The 20,317-nt window shown below is 50.0% G+C and overlaps 1 protein-coding gene across 1 annotated transcript; it reads left to right on the top strand.

The window, feature by feature from the left end:
- The first annotated feature begins 592 nt into the window (after positions 1-592).
- tpcn2 (two pore segment channel 2) lies at positions 593-19,661 on the top strand. The gene is made up of 25 exons (XM_085355570.1): positions 593-850; positions 3,473-3,528; positions 3,699-3,775; positions 6,832-7,009; positions 7,095-7,211; positions 7,320-7,426; positions 8,420-8,492; positions 9,133-9,232; positions 9,328-9,393; positions 9,471-9,535; positions 11,174-11,265; positions 11,370-11,451; positions 13,133-13,222; positions 13,333-13,452; positions 13,601-13,660; positions 14,125-14,253; positions 14,425-14,474; positions 14,651-14,750; positions 16,402-16,473; positions 16,550-16,620; positions 16,718-16,823; positions 17,069-17,151; positions 17,228-17,309; positions 17,778-17,869; positions 17,956-19,661. Exons 1-25 carry the CDS (start codon positions 700-702, stop codon positions 18,032-18,034), a joined length of 2,298 nt encoding a protein of 765 aa, XP_085211696.1. The 5' UTR covers positions 593-699; the 3' UTR covers positions 18,035-19,661.
- Positions 19,662-20,317: the final 656 nt, after the last annotated feature.

Here is a 20,317-nt window from a genome sequence, read left to right as displayed (position 1 = left end):
GACTCTTTGGGACGAAATAAGAAATCCAACAAACGTGTGGTCAGAGCTGCGATGGTAGAAAACAGAAAATGTCCTTTTGTGTGGAATTAACTGTTTATGTATTACTTCACTAGTAATGCTCATAGTGAGTCTGTGGCAGCAAGAAAAGCTTAATAACCTTTTAAAATACATTTAAAGGTCCAAACTTTTTGGCCCTCCTTCATATTTCCTGAAGCTGTCCGTGGGCCGGGCTGGACTCGAGCTGATTTTGGCCCCTGGGCCTTATTTTTGACACCCCTGGTGTGGCTGATGTAGCTGGATCAGATTAATAATCTCAGAGGTGCAGACTCCAACCAGTTCATCCGTTTGATTTGACCCACATTTAACAGAAACGCCAGTTTTCCCTGTTGTCGCCATCACTATTTACAGTGTTTTCGTGTCTCCGTGTGACGTAACTGTGACGCTCGCGCCCTTTTTCTCCAGGTGAGTTCATCTGTGTGGATTAATGACCTCCACGCGGTAAAGCGAACCTGACTTTCGTTGCTGGCTTCCTGCTCCGGCAGCTCTGAGCACGTGACTCTGTGCTGTGGGTGGAGCTTGACTGGCGCAGGAGGAGGAGGAGGAGGACTTCCTCCCGCACGCTGCGCTGCTTTCTGTTTGAGCGCCTTCTTGTTGTTGTTCTGGAGTTTGGACGGACTCCGACACTCTGATCTGAGCCGGATGGAGACGGACAGCCTGCTGTCCGGCAGCCTGGACGGAGCCTCCGGGGAATATGGCTCCAGGACCGGCTCGGAGCGCGGAGGGGCCCCGGGCGGCAGGAGGATGTCGGACTCGGTGTACGGGGACTCGAGCAGTGTGGACAGGGAGCCAGGTGAGCGGCTTTTACGTTTTCAGGTGTGGCAGTGAGCTGGGAAAAGTTGTCATGTTGTGAGTACCGGGAGTCACCGGATCAGCTGATTTACTCAGGTGAGCGCAGGCAGGTAGTTTTTTAGGCTCAGGTTAAACACGCCCACAGCTGCAGAGTCAGAGCTTCCTCACACAGATGACGTTTCTTTATTATTTTAGTCCAATCTTATTCCCGGCGTTTTGATTCGCAGCGTTACTGACGAGAAAGGAAAGCTCAAAGATTGAAATGCTGTTGTTCCAGATGATGAGCAACACCTGGAACATGTGAAAGTACTTTTTAAAGTACACTGCTGTGCAAAAGTCCTGAGCCACGGCTCTTTTTAAAAGGTGCACAATTGATTGAAACGTGCAGACAAACATATAAGACAGAAACAGAGTTTGAATGTTTCTAAAAAGGGCATATTTGGTGAGAGCAGCTTCATCCTGCAGCTCGTCTCTGTGAGGATCTCCAGGCTGAAGGACGCTCGCAGCTCTCCTTTGGATGTTTCCAGCACCGAGTCAGTAACGCTGAGGTCTGAATGTGGATCAGACCTGGTCCTGTGAGCTTCACTCCAGTCCTTGTGTCATTTTCATTCCTCAGCCTTTCCTCCCGTTTCCCTTCATTAACAATGGTTTCCTGATAGCCGCCCGTCCACCGAGACAGTCCTGGCGAGGCTTCAGTGAGCAGCAGACGATCAGCTCTCAGCTCCTGTGTTTCTTAAGCACATGCCTCTCGGACACTGTAGATAGATTTTATTAGGCCCCACACTTCTTCTTCTTCTGTCCTCCACGGTGCAGTTTTCTTAAAGTTTTCAGTGTTTAGTGACTTAACAAGTGAATAAAAACATCCCCTTGAAAATGGTCAAGTACAAGGACTGAGGATGAGGATGAGTGAAGAAGCAGCCAGTGTCCAAAGAACGACTTTCAGAAATCTGCAGAGCTGCTTACAGGACCGTCCGGCTCCTTATAAGCAAGAAGTGAGAGGTGGCTCAAGACTTTTGCACAGCACTGCAGGGTTTTATTGGTTCTTGAGGTCAGATTGTGCTGTATGAGTCGGGCCCCCTTGGTTGAAAGGCTCAAAGTCTGTCCTGTGTTCCCGTCTGTGGTTAAGTGAATACTGCTGATCGTGTCTGAACGACCAGCCTGTTTCTGAGCTGGACGTGTCTGTGTGCGAGGTCACATGTATCAGATGTACCAGAGAAACTAATGACGTATTTACACAGATCTTTAGTTATTGTAATAATTAGGCAGCATAAGTTTTCACCAGTTATTAACTACTTTGTCTTTTCTCACAATAAGCAATCCTTTGGTTGCTCTGCCTTGCTGGTTAGTCAGTGTTTGGTGACTGTGTGAGTGCTGGAGGGAAACAGGTCGTCAGTGAGTGACTCTGAACTGCGACGTGTTCAAGGAAAACGCAAAAACACCAAAGAAGAAGAGGCTAAATGACTCAGTGGATTCACTGATGGAGGAAGCATCAGACTTTACATTTAAACGCAGATTTGACAGCAAAGCAGTCGGTCTTCCTTTTCCAGAAGGTGGAGTTCTCCGTCAGTGTGACGTGGAGGACGTTTCAGAGGAAACACGCCTGACTCAGTCTCAGCCTCTTTAAACTCAATAAAATCCTCCTCAGGATGGTTTTTCTGAAACCACCACCAAACCTGCAGACACTTCCTGTTTTTATTTTTATTTCACCTCAAATGTTCAAAATATTCTTTTCTTTTCTTTTTCTAGACTCAAATTTATATTTTCATGTTCAAATTACTTCAAATCAAAAACGAAATTTCACAGAAACTTGAAACTGAAATGACTTCAGTGGAGTTTTTTTTTTTTACACCTTGCTGCTGCTGCTGTGTGTGTGTGTGTGTGTGTGTGTGTGTGTGTGTGTGTGTGTGTGTGTGTGTGTGTGAGTGAGAGAGAGCGCAACCGTTTAAAGTGTTGTCCTGTCAGTGACACCCACCACAACCACCCCCAGTGACACATTCTGCTGTGATGCATCGATCAGCAGCACTCGGTGTGTGTGTGTGTGTGTGTGTGTGTGTGTGTGTGTGTGTGTGTGTGTGTGTGTGTGTGTGAGTCATCATGTCTGTGTAAGTGCTGGATGGAAAGGTCAGAGTGGTTAAACTTGATCACCTGACAGCTGCTAAACTGTCGTCTCCACATTGCTTCTGAGCTTCTGTCCAAACCTGCACGTTCAGCACACACGTGAGTGAAACGTGTCACAGGTTTGAGTCCAGAGTGACACATTCATCAGATCAGGCCAGAAGCTCCATGCAAACCTGAACCACGTCTGACTGAAGCTCTCACAGGGCTGGACCCTTTGTTTCTGACGATGTTGATTTTTGTCCACAGGAAGTAAAAGTTTCTCTGTGTTGTATTACACATAGACTGTATATAAAAGAAGGACACACAGGCCTTACTGACACCTGTTGGTTTGCGTTGGCACCATGTGTGTTGGTTAAAGGTGCACGTTTTCACTCTGGTATTAAATACGGAGCTCCTGTGCTTCCTGTTGTGGTTCAGCTGCCCCCCCTCAGCCCGGCCGGGCCCCAAACTTTCTCCTTTCTACTCTTCAGGTCGTTGTATTTCACTCTTTTCTCACCATCCACAGGTGACGAGGAACTCTACATCCAACAGGCTGTTGTGTTCATCGAGGACGCCATAAAGGTGAGAGAACAGAACTTTGTCAAATCCTCCACTCTGTCCTCCTCCATGATTCCTGCACTGTGGGAGCTTCTGGAAAGCAACCCTGCAGGAAAACATTGTCCCCACACTTGTAGACAAAATAAAACACCTGTAGATTATTATTTGTACTGAAGTATTCTTCCTGATTACAGTACCGCTCCATCAACCACCGAGTGGATGCAGGCTCCCTCCGCCTGTATCGATGGTACTACTCTGGGATAATCCAGTGGTAAGTAGCTCAAACTCTGCTGGAGTTCAGAGCAACCGCAAAATATTTACATATGGAAATTCTGACCCTTCACCTCTGACCTCTGTCCCTGCTGCATGCAGTCGTGGAGCTCCAGAAATTTACCATTTCAGTTATTTCCACACAGCAAATGCAAACTGAACTTTTCTTATTCAGGTAAGCTGAGACACTCACTGGAAACACCTGTTCAACTACTCGTTAACGCAGTGATCTAATCAGCCAATCACGTGGCACCAACTCAGTGCATTTAGGCGTGTTCGACACGGTGAAGACGACCTGCTGAAGTTCAAACTGAGCATCACAATGATGCAGAGATTAAAGGCGCCACGGACCAGTTTAATGTCAGATAATATTTTCACGGCCTTTAAGATGTGGCGGATAAATGCAACAAAATAAACGACCCGACCGAGACATAAATATATATAATAATAATAAACGCGAATTCACTGTGTAATTGTGTAACTTTATCAGCAGCGTCCTCCTGAAGTGCACCAACAACGTTGAGAGTAACATCCTCCTCTCTGCCCCTTAATGCTCTCTGGTCACTATGGTAACGCATAAATATTTCTTTCAAAATAAGACGCACGACTGCAAAGATCCCGGGAAACCGAGTTAACGATAAAAACCTTGAAAAACATAAATTTCACACCCGAGCCTCAACTCTCGCTGTCCGAGGCCCGGGGGTTGGGGACCGCTGGTTTAAGGCACTTTGAGACGGTGCAGAGTTCACCGAACACACGAGTCCTGCACTGCTTCTGCTGCATCGCCGTGACTGCACGAAACTGAACATGTACACGTGATCTTACGTGTTGGCTACAAGAAGCCCAAATTAAGAGAAGGAGAACAGTCGTAGTGCTCAATTATCCTCTGATATCTATTTATATAGATGATATTTCACAGCAGGTTCACCAGGCCTGGGTCGCTCATTCAAAAACAAGAATTTACACCAAGCAGACGTAACATTATGACCACCTGCCTAATACTGCGTCCGTCCCTCTGACCTGTGAGGCGTGGCCTCCGCTCGACCCCTGCAGGCGTGCTGTGGTATCTGCAGCAGGTCCTGTCAGTCCTGTAAGCTGTGAGGGGGGCCTCGGTGGATCGGACTGTGTGTCCAGCACATCCCGTTCCTTCCCTGGATCACTCTGACAGATCCCGCCCCCCGCAGGCCGGGAACACAGAGCTGCAGGTTTGCAGATGCTCTGACCCAAACTGTCAAACTGGCTCAAAGCGTAACAATCGCACGTTTTTCTTCCTCTAACATCAACTTTGAGGACAAGATGTCCACCTGCTGCCTGATAGACCCCGCCCACCAACAGGTGGGAGGTTGATCTCTTCACCTGTCGGTGCTCAGAATGTGTGATCGGTGTGTTTTTGAACAAAGTCTCTACATGTGTGAAAACTAAAATATCTCTGACACGAAACAGTCGACTTAGATGCTGCATCAGCTTCTCTTCACTTCCTGTTTTTCTGCACTCAGTAACTTTGGCGCCGAGACAAAACAAAGAGAGGCTGAATGAAAAAACATGTTCTGCTCTGTCTGCATTAAAATGACTTTAACAATTATTAACAGAAATAACAGAGTTCCTTTTTGTGCCTTATAACCAGCTGCAGTTCTGCCTACAGTAAAACCTGCTCCTTATTTACAGTGTCCCACGGTGTCCCACAGTGTCACAGACATGTCCCACGCTGTCACAGACATGTCCCACGGTGTCCCACGCTGTCACAGACATGTCCCACGGTGTCCCACACTGTCACAGACATGTCCCACAGTGTCCCACAGGGTCCCACGGTGTCCCACAGTGTCACAGACGTGTCCCACAGTGTCACAGACATGTCCCACAGTGTCACAGACATGTCCCACGTGTCCCACGTTGTCACAGACATGTCCCACGCTGTCACAGACATGTCCCACGTGTCCCACAGTGTCACAGACATGTCCCACGCTGTCACAGACATGTCCCACATGTCCCACGCTGTCACAGACATGTCCCACGGTGTTCCACAGTGTCCCACGCTGTCACAGACGTGTCACACAGTGTCCCACGATGTCCCACAGTGTCACAGACGTGTCCCACGCTGTCACAGACGTGTCCCACGGTGTTCCACAGTGTCCCACGCTGTCACAGACATGTCCCACGGTGTCCCACAGTGTCACAGACATGTCCCACGGTGTTCCACAGTGTCCCACGCTGTCACAGACATGTCCCACGGTGTCACAGACATGTCACACAGTGTCCCACGGTGTCCCACAGTGTCACAGACGTGTCCCACGCTGTCACAGACGTGTTCCACAGTGTCCCACGGTGTCCCACAGTGTCACAGACATGTCCCACGCTGTCACAGACATGTCCCACGGTGTTCCACAATGTCCCACGCTGTCACAGATATGTCCCACGGTGTCACAGACATGTCACACAGTGTCCCACGGTGTCCCACAGTGTCACAGACATGTCCCGTTGGCTCTGAGTGCCGTGGCTCTTTCCGTGGACGCTGCTTTAAAAATAGCTGGGTCCTATTCTGAGCTGTGAGCGAGAGCGTCGAGACCTCAGATCAATTTTCTGTGAGACGCTTTAAAGAGTCACAGTGACCCCAGCGGGGGGAGGGGGGTTCATGTTTACAGGCGAAGCTGCTACACAACAGAAGTGTTCACCTGTGGTCTCCTTACCAAATGTTAAAATAGAAAGTTAATCCAAAAAAGGGAAAAATGAGTAAATCTCCAAGTGAATGAGGCCGTGTGGGAACCTGAGAACAGCTGCTGCTGATTGGTTAGCAGCCAACAAGCTTTTTATTAAAAGTCATGTTTCTGCTTCTCTCAGCCACAAATGAAGAACTTGTTGCCTGTAGTGCGACAGGCTGAGGATTTTAAAGCATGCTGATCATGCCTGAGGGTGCAGGGTAGGAAGAGCTGAGGATCCGTGTTTGTGCTTTAAAGCTACACTGATGAAAATCTGCAGATGATGTTTAAAGGTCGCCCTGAGAGCGCTCGCGGTGTTTCTGTGGTACGAGTTTAAAGAGCCCTCCTCTCTCTCCGCCTTCAGGGGTTTGGGTCTGACCATTGCGGCGGTGCTGCTGCTGGCCTTCGCGGAGCGCCCGTCCTCCTTCTCCATCTCCTCGGACCCCCGGCATCGCTCTCCAGCCTGGCAGCCTCCCTGCGGCCTCACCGAGAGCATCGAGATGATCTGCCTCATCATCCTCTCTGTAGACGTCGCTGTTAAGGTGAGCGGGGAAAACCCGGGAAAACCCATTAAATCAGAGTAAACGTTCCCATCGATCCAGTTCTGGATGTGTTTTTTTCCCGCAGAGCTATTTGATTGGCTGGGAGGAGTTCGGGAAGAGCAAATGGCTGATTGGCTACACTGTGGTCATTTTGATCTCTGTCATGGACTGGGTGCTGTCCGTCAGCATGGTGTGTGATGAGGTGAGGATCAGTCCAGGTTTGATTTTTCTGCTATACAGAAAGGTCAAAGGTCAGGGGACGTAAACCTGTCAAAATAAAATCCCGGGTTGATGTTCCTTCCTTCTTCAGAAACTGAGGGTGCGGCGGCTCCTGCGGCCGTTCTTCCTCCTGCAGAACTCCTCGCTCATGAAGAAGACGCTGAAGTGCATCAAGAGGACGCTGCCGGAGATCGCCAGGTATCCCAAACCCGTCAGCCTGTTGGGACGTGCTCTGCTGTTCAGGAAGCACAGCTCACCCACATCGTTTGTGTCGTCGCGTTAAATCCAAACGCCAGCGGTGAGATGGAGAGAGTGTGAGCAGATCTCAGTCTCCTCTGACCATCGCAGAATAAATGAAAGATTCAAAGAGGGTTTGTTGCTGGGTGTTAGCTGACTGTCAGGAGTGAACCTCACCTGCTTCACCTGTGCGAGCTCTCGGTCAGACCGCCACAGCTCCTCCTGTGTGGTGAGGTCAGCCGGCACAGAGCGGCACGCTGGTCGGTATTTTCTGTGATCTGTGCTGAAACTAGAATGAAACTCTCACTTGGTTTGTTATTTCTAATTTCACTTCTGACTCGTTGAATAAAAACGCCGCCACAGACATCAGCGCACTCTCACTTCTGTCGCTGCTTCCTCAGCCGGTGGCCGCAGGCTGCTCATCGAGCAAAGCAGCGACTCTAGAACTGATAAATGATTGCTCGCGTTTGGCTTTTTAAACTGTTACAGCTTTATTCTTGAAAACCATAAAACTGCTTCAGGATTTTTGCCTCCATCTTCCTCCTTTGAACAGATTTGGTGCCGTATGATTGGCCCACACAGCTGAGCTGCCCACTGATGATGCTGCTCAGTGGGCACGCAGGGAATCCTCAGTCTCAGACTACGTCTGTTATAATCCTGAAAATAGGATGAATAATCTTCACATGATTAATACTCAGTTTATTATGAGGAGATATTTAAAAGGACGACACTGTGACCACAGGTCAGTGACCGAGACGACGTTTGAATCGAGGCTGATTCACTCTTTAAGAGTCAGAGCATCTCCCAGTATGACGTTTAGTGTCAGCTGGACGATGATGATGATGAGCTTTAATCAGAGTTTAGGAGCAGCTGTGGGTTAAAGGTTAAACATCGTGTGTGTGTGTGTGTGTGTGTGTGTGTGTGTGTGTGTGTGTGTGTGTGATGTCTCTGCAGTGTCATCCTGCTGCTGGCTCTCCACCTCTGCCTCTTCACTATGATCGGCATGCTGCTGTTTGCTAAAAATGAGGTGAGTTCAGGTGTTCATGAACACGCCCTGTTAAACTGAACACACTGGCTTTGTACAGACGTGTGTGTGTGTGTGTGTGTGTGTGTGTGTGTGTGTGTGTGTGTGTGTGTGTGTGTGTGTGTGGACACACAAAGTAGTTTAAATAAAATATGACACTAACCTCACAGCAGCCATAATGCTAACCACATGTGCTCAGGATTTCATATCCGAAAACTGGAGCTCCGCCTTCTTTAATGGTCTGTTAGTACAGTGACCTCACAGCAGCCATGTTATTGGTCACATGATGTCATTAAAATGCTCCAAAAGGCTCCAACAGCACAAACACGATGCAGAGGTCCAGCTCAGGTGAAGCTAGCAGCTTCAGCCGCCTGTGTCACCATCCACCTGCCAGTCAGAGAGGCCACGCCCCTAATAATGCAAAATCAGTTTAAAGAGTTGAGTTACAGAAACGTCCTCCCCCCGTGCAGACACATCCACAGAGACAAACAGTTTGTGTATCAGGCTGTAAACGTGTGTATTTCTGCTGTGAAGTTTTAACATGGGAGTCTATGGGGCCTGACTCCCTGCTGCCTCTGCTGGACGTTAGAGGAACTGCAGGTTTGGTGTCAGCTCATCGCTCCTTGTCTGTGTTTGTGCTCAGGACCCGAAGAAGAACGGCGAGTGGGAGCTACACTTCAGAAACCTGCCGAGCTCCCTGACGTCTCTGCTGGTGCTGCTCACCACAGCCAACAACCCCGATGGTACACGATCGGTCGCGCCACGGTCACGCCACGGTCACGCCACGGCCACAGACAGTTTAATGTTAATGCCATCGTCTTTTTTTGTTGTGTCACAGTGATGATCCCCGCCTACTCCCTAAACAGATGCTACGCCATCTTCTTCGTGGCCTTCAGCGTCATCGGTAAGCAGCCGTTAGTTATGACCCCAGCGTTGAGGTGTTTGACAGTCAGGCTCACAGGAACGTTTGTCGTCCCGCAGGAACCTACTGTCTGATGAACCTACTGACAGCCATCATCTACAACCAGTTCAGGGGATATTTGCTGGTGAGTCACTCACACATGACTGAGCTCTTCCAGTCTTTGCTTCAGGGATTTATTTTGACTCAAGACGCGGCGGCGGCTGCGCCCAGCTGGAAAAGTGGGCGTGTCCACGAGCTGTGATGTAGGTTTTGTGTTGGAAACGGGGAAAAACAAGCCCGGAGTGTGGGAAGTAGTCACGGGGAATGGGCTGAGGGCCACTTCATCCTGTGAGGTAATGCTCTCGTTACGAGAGGCGGCTGGCGTGAGACGCGGACGATCCCACGACCTCAGGCTGCTGACGCCTACGTTTCCCACAATGCACAGCACAGTCTCACTACGGTTTGTCAAGCACTTTTTAATCTGCTGATTCGTGCTCTTGGATTTTGCTTTTTATTCACAGAAAGGTCTCGTTTGTATTGGCGTGTGCCCCGACACCAGACCTCCGCTCGTTTCACACTTCACTCGTGTTTTCTTCCACTGCCTCCTTTCGTGTTCACTCGTTCTTTCCTTCTTTGGTTTGTGCAGCGAACGGGACTCGGTAGGTTTGGGTCGGTGGTTCAAACTCAGTTTCAGTGACGACCGCACAGGAAGCGAGAATCGCATCAAGGGCTGCGCAGATCCATCGTTTATTCATTCGTCATGTCGAGTGTGGCTTTAACGGCCTTCACAGGTCTGCATGTGGACCGCTGCACGCCCACAACCACGTCAGGACGTTTGATCTAAACTGTGAAACTTCCTCCAACACCTGGAGATTTGACTTACTCCTCAGCCTGACAGGTTTGCAGTTCTGTTGTCACCCCACCGGGCGGGTGGTGGGCAGGCTGAACACGGGGCCTCAACAATGACGTCTCCTAAAAGCTCTCGGACCAGTTTAGTAATTCTGTGTTGTAGAACTTGTTCTTCTGGATTTGTCCCAGCTGAAGGCTCTGCTGCAGCGGCAGCGCCGACCCACATCAAAACCAGGATTTGTTTTATTGTGAATACGCGGCTCTGTCGTTGCAGGTGCGCCTGTGCAGACCAAAGCTCAAACCTTGATCAGCAAGCCAGACTTAAAAACTCCTGACGCATAACTGTCCTCCTGCTGAAACACATGCATGTCAGCAGCTGACTCTAATGCAGAACAATGCATTGTAACCAGCAGGCCCTGCTGCACGCTGCAGAGCGCCATTCCCCACATCTGTAAGGTGACCTTACAGATGTTTGCAGTTTACATCCTGCAGAATCACGTGTGGGAAACGTGAATGTGCAGCGAGTGAAGAAGCACAGAGTTTTCAAAGTAATCCTGACTCGCTCGCTGCGAGTCACACGCCTGACTCCAGCGTCACACAGAAACCAGCAGGAGGACCATCCCCCTCGCAGCCCGACACGAGGCTCTTGAAACGCCGCTTTTTACAGGTGAGTCAGTACTGCCACCTGCTGGAGGATTAGAGGCGTCTCAGTGGACTTTAAAGCTGCAGCGTTCAGGCCTGTAAGTCACCTCATCGCCCTGCAGAAACAAAGAGTGGCAGAAAAATCCCACAGAAGCTCTCAGACATCCAGGGAAGTCTGCACGTTTGCTTTTTGATACCGAGCGTCCATGTTTGTCTAACACGCTCTGAGCTTTGTGCCGTTAAGCTGCAGCAGAGATCTTCACAAAATCTTTCCGCTGCTGCTTTTGTCCAGATGTCGGTCCAGACGTCATTCCTCAGGAGACGACTCGGGATCCGGGCAGCTTTCCAGGTCCTCACCTGCCAGGGAGCCCGACGGGCTGCTGGGTAAGACTCGCACAAGCCGGCGCAGCTTTTGTCATCGCTTCAGAGGAAACGCTTCAATACGAGGAGTACCGGTAATCTCACACACACACATGTCTCTGTTTTAGGGAGCGCGCTCGTGTCGACGCTGTGCTGGAGGTGATGTCCAGGGTCAAGATGAAGAGATACTACAGAGCAGCCATCACTACGGTCAGAGCACACACACAGGCAGACACACACTCACAGGCAGACACACACACTCACAGGCAGACACACACACTCACAGGCAGACACACACACACAGGCAGACACACACACACAGGCAGACACACACTCACAGGCAGAAACACACTCACAGGCAGACACACACACAGGCAGACACACACACTCACAGGCAGACACACACACACACAGGCAGACACACACTCACAGGCAGACACACACACACACACAGGCAGACACACACACACTCACAGGCAGACACACACACACACACAGGCAGACACACACACACTCACAGGCAGACACACACACACACACACTCACAGGCAGACACACACACACTCACAGGCAGACACACACACACACACTCACAGGCAGACACACACTCACAGGCAGACACACACACACTCACAGGCAGACACACACACACACTCACAGGCAGACACACACACACTCACAGGCAGACACACACACACAGGCAGACACACACACACACAGGCAGACACACACTCACAGGCAGACACACACACACAGGCAGACACACACTCACAGGCAGACACACACACACTCACAGGCAGACACACACACACTCACAGGCAGACACACACACACACACACACACACACACAGGCAGACACACACACACACACACTCACAGGCAGACACACACACACTCACAGGCAGACACACACTCACAGGCAGACACACACACACTCACAGGCAGACACACACACACAGGCAGACACACACTCACAGGCAGACACACACACACACACAGGCAGACACACACACACACACACACAGGCAGACACACACACACTCACAGGCAGACACACACACACTCACAGGCAGACACACACACACAGGCAGACACACACACACACAGGCAGACACACACTCACAGGCAGACACACACACACAGGCAGACACACACACACACAGGCAGACACACACTCACAGGCAGACACACACACACACACACACACAGGCAGACACACACTCACAGGCAGACACACACTCACAGGCAGACACACACACACAGGCAGACACACACACACTCACAGGCAGACACACACACACAGGCAGACACACACTCACAGGCAGACACACACTCACAGGCAGACACACACACACTCACAGGCAGACACACACAGGCAGACACACACACACACAGGCAGACACACACTCACAGGCAGACACACACTCACAGGCAGACACACACACACAGGCAGACACACACAGGCAGACACACACACACACAGGCAGACACACACTCACAGGCAGACACACACTCACAGGCAGACACACACACACAGGCAGACACACACACACTCACAGGCAGACACACACAGGCAGACACACACACACAGGCAGACACACACTCACAGGAAGTCCGTTCCTTATTTTATGCAGGAGAAGAAGAACCTCCACCTCCTCCTGTCCCAGCTTCCTCCTCTGTCTCACCGACCCTCTGCATGTCTCCTTCACTACATCCATGAACCTCCTCTGAGGTCTTCCTCTCCTCCTCCTGCCAGCAGCTTCATCTTCGTCATCGTTGGGCCGATATATCCCCTCTCCCTCCTCTGCACACGTGCAGACCCTCTCAGCCTGTCTTCAGTTGGACCTCCTGAAAGCCTTTAACATGTCTCCATGTATTCTTCCTCTTCAGGTGGCGCAGCAGTACGAAGACGTCGGCTCCATGGATCGAGAACAGTTCACCAAGATCTTTGATGAACTTGATAAAGACTGCATCAAGGAGGTAGAAGCGGGGCCCAGACGTGCTCAGCATTACATCTCAGAGACTGTGTCTGACTGTGTGTGTGTGTGTGTGTGTGTGTGTGTGTGTGTGTGTGTGTGTGTGTGTTTCAGCACCCTCCTCTGCCTCAGTACAGCTCTCCCACCCTGCAGAAACTCCAGCTGATCTTCAGTCACTACTATCTCATTTTGTTTGGAAACGCTGTGGCTCTGGCCAATGTAGTGTGTATATGTGTAAGTAACACACACACACACACACACACACACACACACACACACACACACACACACACACACACACACACTGAGCGGGTCAGCCTGTTGTAACATCAACTCTGTGTGTGTGTGTGTGCGTGTCTGCCTGTGTGTGTGTGTGTTTCAGACTGTCCTGGTGTTGAACTCTGAGAAGTCCACAGCAGAGAGAGACAACTTCGTCTTGGAGGTGAAACAGTCGCACTCACTGTGTGAATGACTTAATGTAAGCGTTGTTAATGACATCATGTGACCAATAATATGGCAGCTGTGAGGTCACTGTACTAACAGACCGCCCATGAAGGCGGAGCTCCAGAAATTCTAGGATTTTATTTTGAAGGTTATTGATTAGCAAGTATCTGCTCAGCTGCAGAGGTCAGACTGTCACAAGGACCTGAAATCTCGTCTCACTGCAGATTGTTTTGGATGCGTGACTGCAGTGAACTCACTGACAGACATTTGCTGCCATCGCTTAAGTCGACTTGTTATTAGCATTAATCTAAAACTGCATTTTTAAGGGACGCTAAGTTAGTATAGTTACAGATACACTGCAGGACTTTCATCACAGGGTCAGAGTTTGGACTTCCTCTCCAAAGGATGAGTTATTCAAACTTCAGCAATGAGCGGATGTGACTCTCCCTGATCTCCCCTCAGATCATCAACCTGTGCTTCATCCTCTACTACCTGTTTGAAATGTGTGTGAAGATCTTTGCGTTCGGCTGGCAGGGCTACCTGTCCTACAGGAACAACATCTTCGACGGCTTCCTCACCGTCCTGTTGTTGGTAAACTCATCTGATTAAAGTTTTCCAGCTTTTTTAAACACAGTATTTGGCAGTTTGCCGTCTATTCTCCAAATCTATGACATCGCAGTCATTTGATTGGTCAATTTCATTAGTAACGACGCTGTAGGAACCACACTGGGAGGGTAATTTGTGTCCCCTGCTTCCTTTCAGGCCCTGCAGATCACCATTTTTATCACCTACAGGCTTCCGTATTCTCAGTGGTGAGTTCATGTCTGTTTAATTCAGCTTTGTGCCTTTTGTGTGTTTCTGTGGGGGAAGTCCCACTCGAGTCCAGCGAATGAGTGAAAATCATCTCCAGCGGCTCTCTTCATGTGTAACACTCTGATCAAACATATCAAGACACGCGTGTTTTAGAAATGCTGACCTCTGACCGCAGGGAGCCCTCCGCTCACGGCGTGCTGTCGCTGTGGGAGATGATCCGTCTGGTCAACCTGCTGATTGTTTTCCGCTTCCTGCGCATCATCCCGGACATCAAGGTACGATCCCAGATTCAAACACGTCGTCTGTCAGAGTTTGACGAATCATATCCAAACACTGTTTTCACAGTTTCACTTGGAAGGTCGGAGAAAAATATATAAATGCTTTTATGTGTGACAGTCAGGTCATGTTTATGTGTGAGTCAGCGTCAGCAAGAGTCTCGCTGCTTCTTACATCCTTACATCACCTGTTTCACCATCGAGCTTCATCAGCTTTTCAAAAAGTGAGAAAAATCCAGTCCCAGCTGCAAAACGTTGGGACGCTCCCATAAACTCAGGTTTTATTAACAGTGCAACACAGAAAACAGAGAAACTAAGAAAATGATCAGAGCTCATTTTGAATTGGAGGCCGATTTGGAACAAAACCAGTCTGTGGAGCTCCTCAGTCCTCCAGCTCATCGCAGTCCAAGGAGCTCGGAAACAGAAGCGTCCGGACCTCTTTAACTTTCTTAAATACGTTTCTTCACTTCAAAGAGCAGCGATTGGTGGAGAGTCACAGATTTAAGCCCTGTGGGCGTCGCCAAGAGGGCCGTGGATCCTCTACCTCAGGGGTGGGCAACTCCAGGCCTCGAGTGCCGGTGACCTGCAGGTTTTAGATCTCACCCTGGGTCAACACACCTGGAGAACTTCAAGTTATGTTGAGGAGGTGTTGAGGTCATTTAGCCATCTGAATCAGCTGTGTTGGATCAAGGACGCATCTAAAACCTGCAGGTCACCGGCACTCGAGGCCTGGAGTTGCCCACCCCTGCTCTACCTAATCACACGAGCCAAGGTGTGAAAACGGGTGCAGGTCACAATCAGCCAGGGTTTCAGGTGAAACCTAACCACACCCTATCATGTGACTTAGTGAGGTCACATGGCCCAGGATGCGAGTGGGCGTTGCCACATCTGGGAAGGATCTCAGGCTAGATTTCAGATGGCACACAGTTGGTGTCATTTTGACTCGTGTGAAGAAACGCCAACATATCACTGCCGTGCTTGCTTCCCTTCATTGGCTTCCAGTGCGTTTTACAGTTAAAGTCAAAATCTTTGACGTATAAAGTGCTGGTTGGCCGGACTATTCGTCTGACCTGCTGCAGCTTTACACGCCCTCTAGAGCCCTTCGATCAAGCGATCGCCTGCTCCTTACCTCACATAAGTCTAGGCTGGTTCATAGAGGAGATCGGGCATTTGCGGTTGTGGTTGTACCTCTCCACGTTAGAAAGGCCCGACTGTCACTCTGTTTAAATCGCATCTTAAAACATATTTTTTTACTCTGGCTTTCGAAACTTTTCTTTTAATTTTCTTACCTGTCGTCGTTGTCAATGTCATTGTTTAACTGTTACTCTGTGCAGCACTTTGTCAGCTCCCTGTTATTAAACGTGCTTTATAAATAAATGAAATGAAACCATCTGTCCTCTCTGTCTAACATGTGGACACTGGTGTGAGGACGCCACATGTTGGACAGAGAGGACGGTTCTAAAGAGTGAAAGAAGCGTCCATGTCCGCTGTGAACGCCAGCAGTCTGAGAATCAACAACAGTTTTTAGCGATTTCAAATAATCGTCCTGCGTTCCACACGCGGCAGCTTTAAAACATGAACTTCCTGCACAAAGGAAACAGCAAACGCAGTGACTCCTCCCACTCAGTCTGCACGTTGCTCTGTTCTGCAGCTCATGGCTCTGGTTGCCAGCACGCTGTTGGACCTGGTGAAGAACCTGCGAGCGTTCGCGGGGATCCTGGTGGTGAGTGATGTCAGCGTGGGCGGGTCAGCTGATGTGCTGTGAATCTAAAAGCTGCTGACGTGCTGTTTGCGTGCAGGTGGTGTACTACGTGTTTGCTGTGTTTGGGATCTGGCTCTTCGAGGGCGCCATTAAACCTCCTGACTCCAGGTAAGAAGTCTTCTCTGTCTGAGCACGCTGACACGTAAACTGGGACGTGTTGATGAATAAATCGTAAAGTTCAGTTTCGTGTCGTTCTGCGTGTCAGTGTGCCGACCAACACCTCCATGGAGAACATCACCTCCAACTTCAGCGTGGCGTGCGGCACCTACGAGCAGCTCGAGTATTGGCCCAACAACTTCGACGACTTTGGCGTGAGTCACACCTGGATGAGTGCAGACGGCCTCTCACCTGAACCTGAGGTTCAGCGTCTCTGTCCTCGGTCAGAGGATTTGCTATCTGACGAGGATGTCTCTGAGGATTCTGGGACTGCATTTCTAGTTTTCTCTGAACTTGTTGTGTTTAAATAAAAACGGTTTTCTTTCAGTGAGCCTGCTCACGGCTCAGTTAGAGGCTCTGGGATTAAAACGTGCTGAAGCATCTGTCCTCCTTCTCTCAGGCTGCCATCATTTTACTCTACGACGTCATGATCGTCAACAACTGGCAGGCCTTCATCGACGCCTACAGCAGATACACCACAGAGTAAGAAACCGGTTTAAGCCCAGCGGCGTAATTATGGTGGTTACTGCCAGGATGATGATGATGATTTGTTTCCCAGGTGGTCCAAGATCTACTTCGTGTGTTGGTGGCTCATCTCGTCGGTCATGTGGGTCAACTTGTTCGTGGCGCTCATCTTAGAGGTGAGAGACTCGCTCGATGCAGGCGCCCCCTGAACCAGGTGTCAGATACGAAGGTCGGCGGCAGGAAGTGAGAGAGAGCCAGCTGAAAGTGTCAGGGCCACTCGGCGTTCTTCTTAATCAGAAAGAGTCTTTAGGACATCCTGATAATAACAACATTGACGTATATGAGAAGGAATCGGCGGCGTTCCCGACTGTGACACTTCTGTAAGAAAGCTCAGAAATGTTGGACATCCTCGTTTCTTCAGACAGCTCAGGTTACACGGCCGCAGCAGTTTAAATGTTCCTGTTTCGCCTGCAGGAGCTCGTTTTAAACGAGCTTCTCTTCCTGGTGACGATCAGATTGATTCTTTCTAAATGCCTGAGGCCACGTGTCCCGCTGTGATCTGCACAGGCTGCTTGTAAACGTTTGTTCGCGGTTTTCCAGTTTTTTGCTTTGAGGCTCTGACGTGTGTCTTTCTGTCCTAACAGAACTTCATCTACAAGTGGGACCGCAGTCACAGCTGCTCTGTGATGGATGTGGAGAGGATCAGATATGAAACCTCGGTTCAGCTCATATTCAGGTGGGAATTTGTTATTTATTGCATTTCAGTGCTTGACAAACCTGAGTCCACGCTCACTGCCTGCCGTGGGTCCCGTGTCTCTGCAGGGAGCAGATCCAGGAGCCCACAGAGGAGGAGTTGGTGTGCCAGCTGCACCAGCATCCACACTTACAGCTGCAGTGGTGACGGCGGCGCCCTGCGAGGCTCTGCCGCCAGTTCATTTTTAAGTTCCTGTAAAACATTAAATGCAAAACGTCCGCTGAGTCCAGCGGGAATCCCACTTCTGAGTATTTCCAAGTCAAAGCCCTGCAGTCCCGTCCTGTTCTGAGAAACACCTGCGTTCATTTAAATCAAACCGAAATCACAAAAAGCTGCGGCTCGCCTTTAAAAGCTGCCAGAACAAACTGAAGCGTGAGCAGCTGCGGCTTTTAATTGGCCGACCGGAGCGGCGCTGAGCAGAGCTGAAAGCACAGACCCAACGGCAGCGCGAGTCCATCAGATTTGCATGCAGACAAACGGCCAATCAAATCCAAGAACACCGTCTCATCAAACCGGCGCTGTAGCCTCCAGGAGACGCGGGTCTCCGTTCTCTGCAGACTGAAACCACCTGACGGAGTTACGCAGCGCACACATTCAGCTTTACTTCAGACTTTAGTGTGAAATCCTCGCCGACGCGCGCAGGCTCAGGTCAGAGGTCACTTTAGGGAAACACAAACCGCACGTCTGCTCTGCAGCGCTGTTCACTCATCGAGTTCAGGGCGGAGCCAGAGGCTGACACCTTTCACGTGTTAGGATGATGACATCACAGATCACTGCAGGTTGACAAAAGCACGTCTTTCTATTCTTTCTGAGCCAAACATTAGACGGAGACATGTCTCCATCACTGCGAGACGCCGAGCAGATGGTGATGACGTCTGGGCTGATCTCTGCTGTGAGTCCAGCTGTGGAGATGTCAGGACGCCATGTCCCCACGCGTGGACAGAAACATCAGTGCTCGGGTTTTTGTGAAGGTCCAAGTGTCTCAGATCTGTTCTAAGAAAGGAGGGAGACGTCTGCCAAACTGGATACACAGCAGCTACGGGAGCACGTTTATTTACAACCCTCTTAATCTGCACATAGAGACGCGAGCTGCAGGGACCGGCTCGTCCCACAGGTCCGTGTTTCCTGACTGTCTTAGCGATGCGTGTCGTCTGTGGACACTCGCAGCCTGAGCTGCTGAAGCTTTCCTCACTTCCTGCTCTGACCTCGTCATCAGCAGCGACAGACACATCAGAGGAAAATGTTGCAGGTCGGCTGGAGTCACTGGGCGCCTGCAGCTCGGGTTCATCGAGACGTTTAACACAGAAGCGCTGCCGTGTGCACAGGAAGGACATCATGCCCGAGCTGCAGCGTCGTTCTTTAGAGGTTTCCGCTTCGTTCGACTCGTCGGTGCCACGTTTGCGGGGTTTCCCCTCATGTGAAGGACAAATTGTCCAGAAACCAGGAAACACCTGAAAGCAGTGACCTGTCTGAGACTTTGTTTTGTCTGTCAGGAAATAAAAAAGTTGTTTTTCTTGGAACGACACCAGATCTGATCTCTGCTGTGTTTCTGGCCCGAGGCTGAGCGTCGCAGAGTTTTCCCTGAAACCTGACGTCGGACAAACACACGACCGAGCCATGATTTCTGCTGTATGTGGCGTTCAGGGCGTGCCGCGGCTTTAGACGAGCGTGTTCTGAGAGTTTAGTGGTGCAGAGCTGCTACCTCTGAGGGTAAAAAGGGAAAAACTCACTTTTTGTATGAATGTCCCAGAAACAGATTTGAAATAAATATTTTTCTGAAACTCAAAGACGTCTCTCGTGTTTCCGTTCACTCCATCAGCTCGCTGTAGTGTCCAGCTCAATATTTTTATGTCCTCTGAATCTCATGACACTTATTCAGTAATAACAATTATGGTAAAATGGTAAATGGCCTGTATTTATATAGCGCTTTACTAGTCCCTAAGGACCCCAAAGCGCTTTACATATCCAGTCATTCACCCATTCACACACACATTCACACACTGGTGATGGCAAGCTACATTGTAGCCACAGCCACCCTGGGGCGCACTGACAGAGGCGAGGCTGCCGGACACTGGCGCCACCGGGCCCTCTGACCACCACCAGTAGGCAACGGGTGAAGTGTCTTGCCCAAGGACACAACGACCGAGACTGTCCAAGCCGGGGCTCGAACCGGCAACCTTCCGATTACAAGGCGAACGCCCAACTCTTGAGCCACGATCATTACAATTATTATTGTAATGATCCTGTAAAATGCTCTTTTCTGCATCAGTTTCTGGTGGAAGCGTCTGAACATAGTCAGCATCTACCTGCAGCTTTCCCAACTCTGATGTGTTTCTGTAAACGTCCCCTCCACCCTCTCTGTGAGCTCCACCTGCTCTCACAGAGCTGCATGTAGTAAAACGGGACAAAGAGCCTCTGCTGCAGTTCTGT

Source organism: Diplotaxodon limnothrissa, linkage group LG1 (genome assembly GCF_057381915.1).
Source record: "Diplotaxodon limnothrissa isolate DT_005_m linkage group LG1, D_limnothrissa_male_GT1.1, whole genome shotgun sequence".
Classification (NCBI taxonomy): domain Eukaryota; kingdom Metazoa; phylum Chordata; class Actinopteri; order Cichliformes; family Cichlidae; genus Diplotaxodon; species Diplotaxodon limnothrissa.
This window is presented reverse-complemented; position numbering and strand designations above follow the sequence as displayed.

Excerpts from the sequence above, each read along its gene's own strand:
- tpcn2 (XM_085355570.1), top strand. The coding sequence starts at position 700 with ATGGAGACGGACAGCCTGCTGTCCGGCAGCCTGGACGGAGCCTCCGGG. Across the intron at positions 7,212-7,319 it reads TCAGCATGGTGTGTGATGAG|AAACTGAGGGTGCGGCGGCT; the intron begins GTGAGGATCAGT and ends TTCCTTCTTCAG. Across the intron at positions 9,536-11,173 it reads AGTTCAGGGGATATTTGCTG|ATGTCGGTCCAGACGTCATT; the intron begins GTGAGTCACTCA and ends GCTTTTGTCCAG.